The sequence below is a fragment of the Heteronotia binoei genome, chromosome 1 (assembly GCF_032191835.1).
Source record: "Heteronotia binoei isolate CCM8104 ecotype False Entrance Well chromosome 1, APGP_CSIRO_Hbin_v1, whole genome shotgun sequence".
Taxonomy (NCBI): domain Eukaryota; kingdom Metazoa; phylum Chordata; class Lepidosauria; order Squamata; family Gekkonidae; genus Heteronotia; species Heteronotia binoei.
The window spans coordinates 46037712-46055810 of NC_083223.1; the positions used below are offsets into that span (position 1 = coordinate 46037712).

General features: G+C 42.4%; 1 protein-coding gene across 5 annotated transcripts in view; it reads right to left on the reverse strand.

Moving 5' to 3' along the window:
* Nucleotides 1–18099, reverse strand: part of GREB1 (growth regulating estrogen receptor binding 1) — a 117109-nt gene that overhangs the window by 62188 nt on the left and 36822 nt on the right. For all 5 annotated transcript variants that reach the window (XM_060233837.1, XM_060233820.1, XM_060233828.1 and 2 more), the window contains exons 3-4: nucleotides 12110–12229; nucleotides 2954–3130 (exon numbers count right to left, since the gene is read on the reverse strand). In XM_060233837.1, coding sequence (XP_060089820.1) covers nucleotides 2954–3130; nucleotides 12110–12229 — 297 coding nt within the window. The remainder of the gene's footprint in view (nucleotides 1–2953; nucleotides 3131–12109; nucleotides 12230–18099) is intronic.

Consider the following 18099-nt stretch of genomic DNA (forward strand, 5'->3'; position numbering starts at 1 on the left):
GTTACTTGCTTTCTTTTACTTGCTTACTGTCATTTACTTGGCAGGAAATGCCACAGGGCTGAATGGAGATTACTCCCAGGAAAGTTGACTTACTCCAAGGGATGTGTGCACAGGGCAGCCTGAGTTGTTATTACCAAATGTTCCTACTATCCTTTTCTCTTCTGGTTTAGCATGTAATTAACACATATACTACTTCCTCTGTGTTTAACAATCTAAGGAATCTTGGGCTGTTAACAGTGCTAGAAGTGAATAGGTTGGCTGGTACAACATTACTGCTTGTATCTTTAAAATGACAACAAACAGCTGATTTACAGCCCCTTTAATTCCTTTACAATTGTAGGCCAATTGTATTGTGACCCATCAAAGTCAGCAAGACCTCATGGCAAAACACGTTATTGTTAGATGAAGTTATATACTCTGTGGCTTCACACAAAGCTGGTTGTAAAATTCACTTGGACAAAGCTTCACAATGTATTTTTGGGGCTTTCAGGCTCTAACCTGAGGTTCCTTGTTGCTTAACAATATTGATAACAAAGCCCCAAACCAGAAGTACATTTCCTCTCTTAATAAATAAAAATCCAACATGGCACAAAACACCGTGTCTGAAGTTTCCAAGGGAAGTGTAGATGGGGCACCCTAGAAGTGCATGAAACAATTTAAAGTTTCTTCTAAGACATTTTAAGAAATCCAATTCTGCCTAACAGCTTTGAAAGGAGTGTTCACCCTAGGTGGAGATCCTACCCCATTTGCAAAGCCTGATTTTAATGCAGAGACTAAATCCACTCATCCATTATATTTCTACCCCAGTCTTCCTCCAAGAACACAGGATGATACACAGGATTTACCCAACTTCATCCTGACAACAGTCCTATGAGGTAGGTTAGACTGAGAAACTAGGCTGAGAAAGAAAGACTGAAACTAGGTTGAGAGAGGAAAAACTTGCTAAAATGGCCCTTCAAAACTTGGTTCTGAGTTCAAATCCAATATCTGATTCATTACACTACACTGGCTCTGAATAATTTGGCTTACTTCCAAATAAGAAAGCATAGAATCAGTACCTTCTGGGTTTTGGGAAGGGATGGACAAGAAACTATGTTTTATTTATTCATATAAAACATCAGCTCTCTCATGGAAAAAGTACTGTAATCCTGTGCATAATGACCAGAAAGTAAAGCCCAGGGGGAATTATTTCTGAGAAAACAGCCCTTACTCCCCTTTACCTGGCATTAGCATTGTTTGTTCTCAATGATATCAGCATGTCGCCAATACAGTTGCTAAAAGACCTGAGGAAAAATGTCTTACCTCTTTAACAGAGGAGTAATATGAACAAATGGACAACTGAAGCTTTTCATGGCATGGAAGTAAATAACATCACCTGGTAAACAACATCTCATTAAGTTTCTATGGCCCTGGCCTGGATGGTGCAGGTTAGCCTGATCTCATCATCAGGTCTCAAAAGCTAAGCAAGGTGAGCCTTGGTCTGTTCTTGGATGGGAGACCACCAGGGAATACCAGGGTCCTGATGCAAAGGCAGCCAATGGCAAACCACCTCTGAACATCTCTTGCCTTGAAGATCCCAAGAAGTTACCGTAAGTCAGCTATGACTTGACAGAAAAAAAACAATAAGCTTCTATGAAAGGAACAAGACATTTTTTTCCTCCTGGCAGTTGACAGTCTAGTAGCCATTCTCACTGCTATGTGATGGTGTTATTTTTTCAGGAATTATGATTGGTGGGTGTGGGGCAAGAGGCAGGGAGAGTGCTGATTCATCAGCCAAACAGATTTGACTGGTTGTAAAGAGACTTTTTTAAGAGAAGAGAGACTTCTTTTGAGGGGGAGGGGTGATGGGAAGCACAGCTGCCTGGACGGGCACGTTTGCATTCATTTTTGTCCCTTTCACAGCTTCCTTTGAATCATTGCCAATTGGAGATACTGGCAAAGGGGGAGTGGTTAGAATATTAGACTAGAAGCTGGGACATCGTGGTTCAAATCCCCACTTCCGTACAAAACTTGCTGGGTGACCCTGGGCCACTCACCATCAGCCTGACCTACGTCACAGATTGTCGTGAGGAATGAAGGGACAAAAATGTACCAAGTAAATGAATAGACCCAGGCCTGAAGCAATAGAAAGAAGTTGGAGACTAGTAGCACCGCTTCTTGGGAAGTAATCAGAATACAGTGCTGGTGTCCTCATCAAACTTATTGAGACATAAGGTTCCAATGCAATTTGTAAGCTCCTCTGGTTTTTTTATGAATTCTGTAACTTGCTTTACCAATAGCTTGTAAGCACCAACCTTATATTTGGAGAAACAAGCATTTTTTAAACTTCAGCGCAACATAAGAGAACAGGCAGCTGGCAAAAGCAGTGGTTAGAAAAGGAAAGGTCCCCTGTGCAAGCACCAGTCATTTCCGACTCTGGGGTGATGTTGCTTTCACAACGTTTTTGTGGCAGATTTTTTTACAGGGTGGTTTGCCATTGCCTTCCCCAGTCATCTACGCTTTCCCCCCAGCAAGCTGGGTACTCATTTTACCAACCTCTGAACAATGGAAGGCTGAGTCAACCTCGAGCCGGCTACCTGAAAACCCAGCTTCTGCCAGGGATCGAACTCAGGTCGTGAGCAGAGGTTAAGACTGCAGTACTGCAGCTTTAACACTCTGTGCCACGGGACACGTTAACAACCCAGTAAATTCAAGGTATAGTTCAGACCACTGTAAAGCGTACTGACTGATCTGCCAATGACTTTATCTTTGAGCTGGAGTCACAGGCTAAGGGGTGCTGTGACATTTGCAACGTGAGTGTCTCACTCTATGCTCTTTCTATTGAAAGTGCCACCAACACCAGAAGATCAGATTACTGGGAAGAAGCATGAGAACCTGCTAATTTGCCCTCTTTTCCCTTACAGCAATATGCAGTTCCAAATAAAATCCAGTTGTTACCATAATCATCACTTACCTAAAAGGGCATTGCGCCCCTGGTCATCAGGCAAGAATCTTTTGTCTACAGCACACACTAAAAGGTGATCAGGTAAGTTTGGTGATTTAGCACCAACAAGCAGAAATCCCGATGGCACTTCGATTTGTTCATTGGAAATTGAAACCAATCTCAAGTCTTTACCAGCCTGACAGAAACCTAGAGAGAAAATATAACTCTTTAAATCAGCTGCCCAGGTTATGTTTGACCTCATGACAGAAAAGTTAATTAGGGCAAGGGCATATATATAGAAGAAGACCTCAGAAGTCTCAAAGCAGCTTACAATTTCCTTCCCTTCCTCTTTGGTGTAGTGGTTAAGTGTGCAGACTCTTATCTGGGAGAACTGGGTTTGATTCCCCACTCCTCCACTTACAGCTGCTGGAATGGCCTTGGGTTAGCCATACCTATCACAGAAGTTGTCCTTGAAAGGGCAGCTGCTGTGAGAGTCCTCTCAGTCACACCCACCTCACAGGAAGGTGGCCCCTGTGGCATTATACTCTTCTGAGCATGGGTGCAGAACAAGGTTGCCAACCCCCAGGTGGTAGCTGGAAACTTCCTGGGATTATAACAAACCTCCAGGTCACAGGAAATCAGTTTTCCTGGAGAAGATGGCTGCTTTGGAAGGTGGACTCTGGAGTAATTGAAAATCCTCCTCTCCTCAAATTCAGGATCTTTCCCCCAAATCTCCAGGTATTTCCCAACTCAAACCTGGCAACCCTAACTGGGCCTCCTTCAGAGAGACAACAGGGCACTCCAACCTTTTTGAGCTCATGGGCACCTTTGGAATTCTGACAAGGGGCGGGGTGCAACCACAATGCAGGCCCCAAGCACAACACTGAGGAAAATTCCTTGCAGGTGTTCATGCAGTTTTAGGGAGGGGGTTAGATGGGACCTACTAGGGCAGGGGTGGCCAAACTTGCTTAACATAAGAGGCACATAGAATAAATGTCAGATATGTGAGAGCCACCAGACACGAACGTCAGATGTCTGAGAGAAGGAAGGAAAATAGATGGTGGGAGGGAGCAGGAAGGGAGAGGTGGAAAGAAAGCAACTTGAACTTTAAATGCATTCTCCAAGCCACTGGCTGGCTTGGCTTGAGGAAGTGGTTTAAAGAGACAAATGCCTTCTCTGGTGGGGGCTTCAAGAGCCACACAATGTGTGTCAAAGAGCCACATGTGGATCCTGAGCTACAGTTTGGCCACCCCTGCACTAGAGAAATGGGTATAAGGCAGCTTCACATGTTCATGTGGCCAAGACCTGGTTGTGTTTCATATTTTAAAACTGTTGTGGCACGGTCCAAGCCAAAGGGAAGAAGAGAACACGGGTGTTTGGGAATGGGGCGGGGAGAGATCAGGACCTTGAATCAAGCACGGTTTTTTGAAGGGATGTTGATTTATTACAGGAAATGTTGGATCTCACTAATCTGGCAGAAACAGCAGCCGGGATCGCCTCTGGTTTAGGGATGGAATGAGAGGAACTGCAGGAGTCCTTGCTTTCAAATATGATGCTTCTGATAGCAGTATCTGAGCAGAGCTCTTTCAAGCTACAGGGACCATAAGGCAAATTGTTGATAAGCTGTTTTTGAACTGTTGCACTGCTGTTCTGGTTTCTCAGAGCATCCCTGACAAATGTTTGTCCAGCCGCTGCTTAAAGACCGCCAGTGAGGGGGTCAATTGCACTATTGAACAACTCTTACTGTTAAAAAGTTTTTCCTATGCCAGTCCTCTCCTCTGCTGCCAGCAGGAACAGCTCCCTGCCCTCCTCTAAGTGGCAGCCCTTCTAATACTTCAAAAGAGCAATCATGTCTCCCCCCTCAACCGCCTCCTCTCCAGACTGAATATCCCCAAGTCCCTTAGCCTTTCCTAATTGGGCTTGCTCTCCATTGTTACTCGGAAGTAATCTACAGTGAGCACTGTGGCACCTACTCTCTATACATGCACAGGATTGCAATTTTAGTTTAAAGAAAGAAGATATTGGATTTATAGCCCGCCCTTCACTCTGAATCTCAGGGTCTCAGAGCAGCTCACAATCTCCTTTATCTTCCTCCCATACAACAGACACCCTGTGAGGTAGATGGGGCTGAGAGAAGCTCTCCCAGAAGCTGCCCTTTCAAGAACAGCTCTGTGATAGCTATGGCTGACCCAAGGCCATTCCAACAGCTGAAAGTGGAGGAGTGGGGAATCAAACCTGGCTCTCTCAGATAAGAGTCCACACACTTAACCTCTACACCAAACTGGCCCTACTTTCTCACATCAGACTTTCTAGTTAATACAATACAGACTATCCTTGAAGTTTCCAAAGGTAGCCATGCTGGTCCATAGTAGAACAACTAGAATCGAGCCTAGGAGCACCTTAGAGACCAACAAGATTTGGGGGAGGGGGCACAAGCTTTCCAGCACTAGAGCTTCCTCAATTAGATAAAAGGAGCTTTGACTCTCAACAATCTTGTTCTCTAAGGTGCTGCTGGACTCAGATTTAGCCATATAAATCAGTGGACTTCTTTCATCAACTTAATTTATTAACTAACATCATGTATCCCCTGCCTTCCTCCCCCCAAAGGACACTGAAGTAGTTTGACACACTCTTCCCTTCTCTTTTATCCTCACAATGAACCTGAGGTGGGTTAACTCAAAGTATATTACTGGTCCAAGGTTTCCCAGTAAACTGCCAGAGCAGTGTGGGCATATGAATTAGGACCTCCCAGGTCTGATTTGAACACCCTAACCACCAGCTCCTACTAAACACACTATATTTTAATGTATTATTTTTTCCTTACGGCAAACTAGAATGATGTTTATAATGTATGTTACATGTTCAAAAGTAAATTAGGTGGACAGGAACACTCTGGGAAAGGCATGTTCTCAGTTTAACCCAGACTGGCAAGCAACAGAGCAATGAACAGCCACCATTTATTGCCTTATGACACTCTCACCATTATTTTCCAATTCTGACATGTTACTATTTTGTTGGTTTCCTAAGCAAATGCTATCCAGACCAAATGTTCTTTCAGTTTGTTAATTTCACTATGAGTTGTTTTTTCTAAACTAAAACCTCAGTATTCAGGTTAAATTGCTATGTTGGCACTTTGCGATAAATAAGTGGGTTTTGGGTTGTAGTTTGAGCACTCAGTCTCTAAAAGGTTCACCATCACTGATATAGGAGATTGTAAGTCACTCTCTGATTCTGAAAGAAGGGTGGGGTATAAATCTGCAGTCTTCTTCTTCTCTCCCCACAATGGGCACCTTTTGAGGTAGGTGGGGTTGAGAGAGTTCTGAGAGAACTGTGACTGGCCCAAGGTCATCCAGAAGGCTTCATAGGAGCCTTCATCCAGAAGGAGGAGGAGTGGGCAGTCAAACCTGGCTTTCCATAGAAGAGTCTACTGCTCTTAACCACTACACCACATTGTCAATATGATTTTTTAAAGTAAATCTAAAAATATGTTAAAATTAGTGATGATGCTTCTTTAGTACTTGTTCTTTAAAGTTAGTGGGGTGAGGGAGGGAAAGTAGGATGGGAGTTTTTGAGGTCATTGGGTAGTGCCTTTTTTAAAAAAATGATGTATCATATGCTTTAATAACAAACTACCAGGTGATCTCAAAGGCAGCACAAAAGGACTTATTCCAAAGGAAAGGGAAGTTTCTGCACATCAGAAATAAACAGAAAGAACTATGGAGAAAAACCAGCCCCCACTGCCTTACCACAGAGGAAACCAAAAAATTGGAAGGAAGGCTGTTGTGATGCCTTCCTGTGCCATGGAAGTCCTTACTGAGCCTCATCCAGGCCAAATTGCATGTCCAGATTTATCTTTTGACACAATTGGGCAAGTGCATCCTCTTCTAAATTCTCTGGGCTACTAGATCTAGATAAACGCTATAGTGTGGGGACTGGCAGCTGAATAAAAATAATTCTAAAAATTTCCTCTCTAACAAACGTTAACAACACCGGATTGTTCTGCAGAGATGGTTTGGGAGCACGTGTCCAATACATTTTCGATTCATGCATTCTTTATGTACAGAGAACAACATATGGAGTACATTGCCCACTTTCTCATCACAATGGGAATCATATTTGCAGAAGTCATGTGAGCATATCCAAGTATTTTCCTTGGCTCTCTTTTTTTTGGGGGGGGGGTGCTGAGTTATGAAGAAAGAAATAGGCTAGAGTGTGCAAACACACTCTCAGAAATGGCACAGAGGATCAAAGAGGTGGTGTCTCTATGACCAGACAATTCAGAAGCATGAATGTGAACCGGGGCTTTTTCTGTAGCAGGAACTCCTTTGCATATTTATTTATTTATTTTATTGGATTTATATCCCGCCCTCCCCGCCGAAGCAGGCTCAGGCCAACTCACAATACATAGCTTACAATAAAAAACATTTACATTAAAAGTATTAAACAGTTTAAAAATAATTTGGTGCTAGTTTCAATACAAATTTAAGATGGCGTTCAATGATCTTAAGCATCCATTGGATCTAGTGTCTTGGTGGTGGTGGTGGTGGACAGCATTTCAGTTAAATGCTAACTGAAATAGTGTCATCTTACAAGCCTTGCGGAACTGGGCAAGGTCCCTGCTTCTCAGGCAGTTGGTTCCACCAATGAGGGATGGCCACTGAGAAGGCTCTTTCTTGTGTTGTTTTCAGTCTTTCTTCCCTCAGCCCAGGGATTGATAACAAATTTTGTGTTCCTGATCTAAGTACTCTCTGGGAAACATGTGGGGAGAGACAGTCCTTAAGGTAAGCAGGTCCTTGGCCATATAGGGCTTTAAAGGTAATAACCAGCATCTTGTAGTGAATCTGGTATACCACTGGCAGCCAGTGCAGCGTTTGCAGCCCAGGCTGTATGTGCTCCTGCATGGAAAGCCCTAAGAGCAGCCCGGCTGCCTCATTCTGCACCAGCTGCAGTTTCCGGAATCAGGACAAGGGCAGTCCCATGTAGAGGGCATTGCAGTAGTCCAATCTCAAGGTGACCGTAGCATGGATCACAGTTGCCAAGTTGCTGCGCTTGCGGAAGGGAACCAACTGCCTTACCTGCCTAAGGTGATAAAAGGTAGATTTGGCAGTAGCTGCTATATGGGCTTCCATTGTTAGGGAAGGCTCCGGTAGCACTCCCATGCTTCTAACCCTGGGTTCTGTTGTAAATGGCACTCCATCAAAAGCCGGTAAGGCGATTTCCATGTCAGGACAGCCGTGGCTCAGGGAAAGGTTCTTTGTCTTCACCGGATTCAGCTTTAGTCAACTCAGCCTAAGCCATCCTGCTATGGCTTGCAATGCAAAGTCCAGATTTTCTGGGACACAGTCAGACCAGTCGTCCATCAATAGATAGAACTGGGTGGCATCTGCATACTGATGGCAACCCAACCCATAACTCTGAGCAATCTGAGCAAGGGGCACATGTGGATGTTAAAGAACATTGGGGAAAGCACTGCTCCCTGAGGCACACCACAATTGAGCGGGTGTCTCTGGGATGACTGTCCACCAATCGCCACTCTTTGTCCCCGACCTTGAAGGAAAGACAAAAGCCATTGTAGAGCTAACCTCTGAATCCCTGCATCAGCGAGATGGTGGGTCAGTAGCTGATGGTTGACTGTATCAAATGCAGCCAACATGTTTAACAATGTCAGCATTGCCGAACCACCCCGATCCAGATGCCACTGGAGATCATCTACGGGGCAACCAGTACTGTCTCCGTCCCATGGCCTGGGCAGAAGCCGGACTGATGGGGATATAGGATGGAAGCATCCTCCAGAAAGCTCTGCAACTGTAGTGTCGCTGCCCTCTCAATAATCTTACCCAGAAAGTTTGACACCGGCCAGTAGTTTGCCAATTCGGCCGGATCCAATGCTGATTTTTTCAAGAGAGGGTGGACCACTGCCTCTTTAAGAGGCGATGGAAAAAGCCCTTCAGAGAGGGATCTATTTATGACACCCCCATAAAGGATGTCGTAGCTCCATCTGGCAAGCTTTAATCAGCCAGGATGCACAAGGATCCAGATCACATGTCATTGGGTGTACTGTGGAGAGGATGCTGTCAACTTTCTCCAGGCTGGGTGCTGTAAAATGATCCAAAACTGAACCAGAAGACAGGCACGGAGTCTCGAGTTCACATACTGTTTCAAATGTGGTAGAGAGGTCGTGACTGAGCAATGAGATCTTATCTGCGAAAAAAGTCCCAAAAGCCTCACAGCCGATGTCCAATTTCCTAACATTTGGTCTGTCTTGTGGCAGAGTTGTAACAGATTAAATCAAACTAAACAATTGTGCCAGGTGTGAATTCGCGGACGCAATCTTAGCCACAAAGTAGGCTTTCTTTGCAGCTTTGACTGCCATCTCATAGGATCTCATAAACTCTCTATAGGATGTTCCAGTTACGTCATCCTGAGTATGCTGCCACTGCCTCTTTAGCCATCTGAGCCTTTGTTTCATCAGCCACAATTCCAGGTTATACCACAGTGCCAGCATAGAATGAGGGCTCCAAGGGCGCCAGGGTGCAATCTTGTCAATGGCCACAGAGTCGGTCATGCAAGGACTCCACTAAGACAACTAATGAGTCACCTCTGATGTAGCCAATCCTCCAAGAGTTTACAGTAGGCCCTGATGCAATGTGGAAAATTAGGGAAGGGTGAGGGAGAACCAAGGCACATATCTGTGAGACTGTGAAGTAAGCTAGGTCATGCAAGGACATAAACAAATCTTCCTTTCACCTCAAAAGAAAATAGCAGAAGAAATTGGTGAAAGAGTGTATGAAATGTGTATAAACAGGTTTAAAATATTTACATTTTTTCCTTGGTACATCTGACACTTGCTTTGCTGCCTCTTGCAACTTTGTTGGTACACCATTTGTGGCCTTTTTCATTTTATATAGATGTTCCTCTGATGCTTTATTATGCTTTCATTGCTTTGTTTGGGCTGTTATTAGTCATCTTGTGGATTCATACATTAAACATACGTTAATTTTTTTTAAAGGAAAAGGCCTCCAAGTAATGAAAGAGGAGGGGTGAATAAGTGGACATGAACAAAATTAGTTGTAAACAAATTTGAAACGAGGGGGGAGTTTGGGGCAGTTGGGAGAAGGCTAGGGTTGCCCATTCAAGAAATATCTGGGGACTTTGGGGGTGGAGCCAGGAGATTTTGAGGGTGGAGCCAGGAGACATTGGGGTGGAGCCAAGATCAAGGCTGTGACAAGAATAATTGAACTCCAAAGGGAGTTCTGGCCATCACATTTAAAGGGACGGCATACCTTTTCAATTCCTTCCTTCCATAGGAAATAATGGATAGGGGCACCTTTTTGGGGGCTCACTGAATTGGACCCCCTGATCCAATCTTTTTGAAACTTGGGGGGTATTTTGGGGAGAGGCACTAGATGCTATACTGAAAATTTGGTGCCTCTACCCCAAAAAACAGCCCCCACAGAGCACCAGATACCCGTGGATCAATTCTCCATGATTTTCTATGAGAATAAATCTCAATAGGGAATAATAGAGTTCCCAGAAGACATTAGCCTCCCCTTCCCCTGCTTTCTGACGACCCTGAAGCAGGGGGAGGGCCTCCAAACCGGGGGATCCCCTGCCTCCACCTGGGGATTGGCAACCCTAGAGAAGGCGTGAACAGGCAGACACAGGAGAAAAAGCATGTGAAGGCTGTAAAAAAATTCTGTACAAATATATATTAGCACCACTTTCCTCAGTGCAGTTCACAAAGCATTGGGGAAGCGGCAAGTATGCAGAAATGTGCAATTTCAGGGTTTTGTGTGTTTTAAAAGAACTGTAGAGGGAGGCCTGGGAGATCCAGTAATGAAAACACATGAGAAGGAGAATAGCAAGATCGAAGAGGAAACTTGAGAGACATTTGTTGAAACATAACCAAGGAACTTCACAGAGAAAGTTATTCCCCTGTTAATGAGGTCCTAAATTTCACACAGAGAAACCAGGAAATGAATCTGGGCTCAGAGACACTAAATGGCAAGACAAGGGAATAAGGGGGAAACTGCACCAGCTCCAGGCTGCCCTTTTCAGTGATAGCATCACACAATTTTTTAAAGCACATATACAGAGACATCCTAAGCAAAGCAAAGCTCTTCTAAATATATTGACTTAGAAGCACAGAATTCTGCTTTGATAGGTGGCAACTATTTTCAAAAATAAGGGTAAGGCACAGGTGAGCAGCATCAAAAAGGGATTTCAGTGGATAACTTTTTCATGATGGCATCTCCTCAGTGCTTCAAAAGGCAGGTATAACTAAAGCCTACATAAAAGTGAAGTCTGAATTGATCAACATAACAGAAAACAAGACACCTCAGTCTCATTCTGCTATGTCACACTATTTTGGACTGAAATTGTTCATTTGAAGTTATAAGTGGAACCTTCTGTTTGAAGTTCTCCAGGTTTATATCATTCCTCTTTTCATTAGAATTATATTCCAGTTCTCAAATTACAAAAATCTCAGTTCTAATTGTTATTTTAAAAATGTAAAACAAAGTTCTGCAGATGAAAAGCTGCTACAAGTCAGAAAGACAGATTGAAAAAGGATGCACAATTTGAAATCTTGTGATAATCTAAATACACCAATGTTGATAAGTAAACAATAAATACGCTGAATAAAACCCAACCAAAGCTAGCTGTGTCTGTTGGCATCAAATCAATGGAACAGGATTTAAGTCTGTTGGACTTCAAATGGAATTCAGTAATGTCCCACTTTTGCTGGGCTACTGTTGTTTTTTCAAACTATTTTATAGTTTAATGTCATTAACTTCTTAACATTTATTATTATAATTACCCCTCAGTGAAAGGACAAGTATATGAGTATATTAGGGGGGGAAAGCAATTAAAATGTTTATAATACCAAAGTTGATGTATCTGATTTAGGTACTCCCAGAGTGGGTGCCCAAGAAACAACTGACAATATGGGATAAGGGGTGGGAGGAGGGAGGGAGGTAACTGATGGATCTGTAATATGAATGTAAGAAATTGTAGGAATGTAAGGTGGGGAAATAATATGAGTTATAATACAAAATTAAAAAAAAATTAAAAAAAAAACTTTTGCTGAGCTGCACTCTTTGGGATCCATCTGAAGAAAGAACTCCTAGCCATGCATATAAAGAAAGATCTGGGAGCTCATATGTATAATTAGTTACCATTTCTTACCATCAGTGGTACAACATCCTTCAGGAGGGGGTTTCATCTGATAAGCAATAGGAGGGCTACTTGATTCTGAACCTTCTTCTTCATCCTCCTCCTCTTCTTCATTATCCACTCTACTGGCTGCTGCAAGGTATCATGAACACAATCACTGGAGAGCAAATAATGGCATATTCAGAGAAAATATTTTAGCTATATCAATGATAAAAGTTTCATACTTTTAGCTGGTAACTGCAAGTATCCCGTAGTAAACATAGCCTTGAGGATTTATTCATTTAATTTATAATTCTTCCCAGCCAGGGACCCAAAGCAGCTTACATTATTCTCCTCACTTCCATTTTATCCTCACAACAGCCCTGTGAAGTAGGACACCCGGTATGTGACTGGTCCAAGTTCACCCCCAAAAGATCCATGGCAGAGTGGGGATTTGAGCCCAGGTCTACCCTGTGACATGAACAGTAATTTGAAGCCAATCTTATGACAACTTTATACATTACAGGGGAGCAAGAGCCAGAAGGAAGGTGTCTAAAGGTATCATATGGAAAGAAACTTTTCAGGGACAAAAACATTTGCTTGCATATCATACTGGGCTAGCAACTGAAAGTGCAAAGTACTTCCAGAGAAAAAGCATTCTAGGTAATATGAAACTTCTACAATGTCTGAAGTGTGATGCTTGTTTCATACATGTGAGTAATCTCTTGAAGCAGTTCAGAAAACGCATAATACCAAGATGATGAGCTAATGTAAAGGTCCCTCAACCTTTTTGTGCCTGTGGGCACCTTTGGAGTTCTGATAAAGGGCAGTGGGCACAATCACAAAACAGCTGCCACAGGAGGCTGAGCCAATCCCAAAACGGCTGCTGCAGGAGTTGGGGCCAACCAGAAAATGTCAGGGATCAACTTTATATACAAAATCTAATAGTAATTTCAAACAGAAGCTCTCTTTAACACAATACTTTTTAATGTTCACAGCCAATCAGAAGCCCTGCTGGGACAAAACCCTGCCCACTTTCTAAAAGTATTTGGTGGGCACCAGGAAAGGTGTCAGTGAGTGCCATGGTGCCCGTGGGCACCACACTGGGGAGCCAATGATTGAGTGAACTGCTCCCACGTTTCTGTTTTGACTGATAATGGGCAAAACAATAGAGCAGGGGTCCTCAAACTACGGCCCGCGGGCCAGATGCGGCCCACTGAGGACGTTTATGCGGCCCGCCGGGTTATGGCAAAATCAGACTGAAAGCGACGTTCGACCTAAACTCGCGTTAGCAATGCACACTTCCGGCACTGGGCTGAGGCAGCGGAGACAGTGTGAGGTGATACCCAGGTGAGGTGAGTTCCCAGGCCGGGGTGTGTGATGTGGGGAAGGGAGAGAGATGCAGAAGACGGAGAACTGACGGCCCGCGGCCTTGTACAGTAACGGCAGTCCGGCCCTCCAACAGTCTGAGGGACAGTGAACTGGCCCCCTATTTAAAAAGTTTGAGGACCCCTGCAATAGAGTGATGAAGCAATCATGTCTTAAAGATTTTAACATGTCCATACACCTCTGAACTTTCCATTTTACGTAGAACTGCCCTATACTTTGTTGCTCTGTCCTCTGCCCAGCACCAAGATGCCATTGGATGCCATAAATCAACGATATGGACAGGCAGCAAACACTAAAAAGAATTTGCCCAACAAATAAGATCACAATCCTGTGAAGACTTACTTGGAACCAGGGCTTTTTTCCTGCTTGGAACTACATCCACAGAAACATAGTGGGAATTATTTCTGAATAGAAAATGCAAAGGTTTGTGCAGAAGACAAACTGCTTGGCCTTGAAGCTGATACTATTGGTGGGTGAGCTGTACTTGGCAACCCCAACAAAATGTTTTGATATTGGACAAGGTTTTGTCAGCATTTGCTACTTGTTCCCCATAAAACTATATCTGCACCTGAGTCATGCCACACCCAGAGGAAGGATGACCTCTTGTACACTCTTTCTTTTTCAAGTTCTGTTTCATCCAGTCATTTTTTTATTCCTTCCACAGTTCAAACCATCTTAAATTACACTGTGATGGGATTATCTGGTTTCTTCCCCCCCCCAAAAAAAATGTCTCCCCCATTATTCATTCTATGACCACTTGTCAGAATTCCTCTTCCCCATTCTCATACAATCCAACCCTGCCTCCCAAAATCCAAATTTACTGCAGAGTACATGCTCCCAAAGGTGTAGAATTTGATGTAACTCAAGTTTGGTCTTGGTTATTTAAAGATATATATTTTTGCTGAGTTATGCATAAACTATGTGGGTATGCAAGAATGTATTTATTCATTTGACATGAATACACTGCAAACTGCTCAGATTATAGGGTTGCTAACTTTGTTTTGGGGAATTCTAAAGTTTTGGGGGTATTGTTGTGGAGGGTAGAGACCTCAGCAGGGTGAGACGCTAAGAGTCCACCAGAGGAGGCAAAAAAGGAGATAGAGGCACATTATATTCTTAGAAGCTCGCAGGCTACAAGATGAGTTTTTAAAAAATGGCCTGAAGAGAACAAAGAAAATGCCACTTGATTTACAGCCATCATTGAATTAGAATTTTAATTAAACATGAGCCATGCACTGAACATGAACAAAACAAACCTTTAATACAAAGTCAATAAAGCCAAATAATATTTAGTTAGCTTGGTTTTTAAAAAAAGTACTCACAAAAAATTATGATTATATCAAGGGAACATGTCAATCTGTAAAAGAAGCCCAGCAACAAAGCAAGGTAGAAAGAAGAAAGTAAAAATAACAAAAGCTATGCAAAGTCAGCAGCAGCCTTTAATGTTTAAAAGCATTTGCTTTACTGAGGAGCATACAGCTGTTTTAGCAAGAGACATTAAGTTGTCTGTAAACTACTGTCTAGGTCTGTCCTTTTGTTCCAAAAATGCTGTCTAAAAAGTTTGATTGGATAAATACAGTTTTTGTGACCCTTTCATGATGCAAAAAACAAACAAACCAGCAATCATAAACATCTTCAGATGCTCCTGTATCTAATTAATATACTTTTGACCTACAATCATATCAATAAAAGAGGCAGACAGCAGAGGAAATAGCAATGAACATTTAAGGGCTGAAAGTCTACGGTGTTCCTTTGTTAACTTCCTCATTTTCAAGACCTGTCCTTTGAGGCAGAGTAAATGACCACAGCCCCAGGGAGCATGAGTGTTTAAGAGGGATTCTAAGATAGCCCTGGGAAACAATTACTGCTGAAATGGGGTGGGGGGTAGGGAAATGAGCATGTCATTAATTGTACAGGCAGTTATGTGGCTGTTTGCAAGGAACAAGAACGAACAGTTTCCCTTCTGCCAATGAAACAGGGTTTTCAATCAACCAAGAAAGAAAATGTTGTGCATGTTTCTTTTGCTTTCAATTGACAGAAAAGGTGGTGGTGGGGTTGTCCCTTAGCATTTTTAAAGCAATATAGGTAAGTAGTTAAAGCTAGGCCATATGCTCAGACCCATTTAAAACCATACTCCATCCCCGGGCCCAAAAGGTGCTTCCCCAAACTCCTGCCAATACAAACATTTATTATACCACAGTTGGCAAGCTATGCATAGAGCAGGTCCCTAGCCAGATCTCCACCTTTTTCTGAGAGAGACTTCCATCAGAAGGCTCTACTCGGGAGAGTAATCTAAGCAGCTGTTTCACAAATGACCTTCTAGAATATTTCAAATGATTATGAGGACAAAAATCACAACATTCACAGCACTTTTGCAATTTCATCCTGAACATATCCAAGAATAAACCCTTGACATTTGCTGTGAATCTTGCCCCTTCCTGTCCAAAATCTCCCCCTCTGATAGCTGAAATGGTTTCTCTGGGTCATTTGCCTATTGGGCAGCTATGAAAGCCATACAAGTCAGCAATTTCAAGCTTGGATCCAGTGAAGGTTTCTATGGATAGAAGGGATCTGCATCCACAGAGTCAGACTTCCCTGCCTCTCTCTCCTACCACAGCCCAAAATACCCCCCAGGAACAGCTGCTGGGGAGGGGGGGAGTCAGAGATCAGTTGCAGGAAGGGAGAATATGTGCGGCAAAAAAATCCCTTCCATCTGTAAAATCCTCTACCAATATCTCCCAAATTTTGATGCTATTAAGAATACACTTCCCTTGAGGAAGCTCATGGGGGGTGTTACATATTCCAAGCACATAAACTATATGACATGGCTGCTGTTAAAATATCTTCTCCCCCTGCAGTTAGGTGGTCCATTGCCATTAGAGGTAGGGAATGTGGTTGCATGATTGTATTGGGTTGAATGTAAAAAAAAAAAAAAAAAGACTTGGAAGCACAGAAGCTTTTCAAAGTATCCCCAATCCTCCACATTTCCTGGTTAAGAGGAAAATGCTGTTCAAACAAATTACAAAGATGATCTGGCTCCAATGGTAACAAGAGAAAGAGATTCTACTTAATTCTAAAAATAGGAGCGCATCTTACATAACATATTCATGTAGGTACATTTAACTTATTGTGAGCAGATTAACTTTAAAAAGGCTAACTTCAGGGATTTTTTTGTAGAAATATCTCCTTTGCATATTAGGCCGCACCCCCATTATGTAGTCAATCCTCCCAGAGCTTACAGTAGGCCCAGTAAGCTCTTGGAGGATTGGCTACATAAGAGGGGTGTGGCCTAATATGCAAAGGAGTTCCTGCTGCAAAAAAAGACCTGGTTAACTTGCTACAAAAAGGTTAACGATTCCTATTTCACTACAGCTGCTAATATACTATATTGCTATAGTTCTTAAATTGTTCCACTGTATAATTTCATCTTCTAGATGTGATATTCATTCTCCACTGTGGTTGTTGGCTGGGAATGCCTCACACCTACTTTCTGTGAATTGATTTTTGTTTTGATTGGATCTGAAGAAGTGAGCTTGGAGTGTCAAAAGCTCATACTAAAATAAATTTATTTAGCCGTTAAGGTTTTACTGGACTCCTGTTTAATGTTTTCATATAAAGTTGTTTCCAGTCATTCCTCATTCTGGTAGTAGACTCAGAAGCATTACAATTCTCATTAGAGGAAAGTAGAATGGGGTTCTAACAATGTGTTAAATCCTCTGAGAATAAAAAAAGCCCCCAAACAAATTCTATAGACTAGTGTGAAAAACTACCCACTTGTGTAAGAACAATGGCTGTAGTCCCACAGCATCCTTTCCCAGCCAATGTCATAATCCACTTTGTGACATCAAACTTCGTTACTGAGGAAAGTCTCAGGCATTCCACATGGAGAATAAACAGCAGGAGCAGATGGACACTTAGAAAAAGGTTATGTTTTCTTATGCAAATGTTCTTGTTCAGCAAGAAAGAATAGAAGAATTTAAAATGCATAACCAGATTGGTTACTAAGAAGATTTTTTTACATGGGTGGCAAATATCTGTATGACATTATACACAATTATTTGAAATACTATTGGAATGACTTTGGAACACAAGTTACTAAAGACTGTCGTACTCCATCAATAATTATATTTCCCACATCGCCATTAGACAACTTTGAAAAGACACACATACAAAAGGCAACACCAAGGAAACACTTTCCAAGCCAATAAACAGAAACCAGAAATTAGCAGGAGGAAATAGTTCCACCAAAAGGCTAATAATGCCTGCATGTAGTCAGATCTGCAAAATCTTCTGAACTTGAGCAATTAAAAAAAAAAGTTTGACTTGATTGTTCACTTAAATAACTCAGTGAGTTTGACTGTGGAATCCGAACTTTGTGCCTAAATATTTCACATCCCAAGAGTGATGCAAAGGTTTGTTACCTAACAGGACAAAACTAAAAGTCAAAATAATATTAACTACCATGAAATCCCAAACTATAAACATTATAAGCATAGCACATAGAACTTTAAAATTAATCCAACAAAGCTCAAAATAAAGCATATACTCTTTCTATTTTTATTCATTACCCAAATTAAGGCTACCTGAAAACATAAAATACTAATGTTTTGCATCACAAATTAAACTAAATTCTA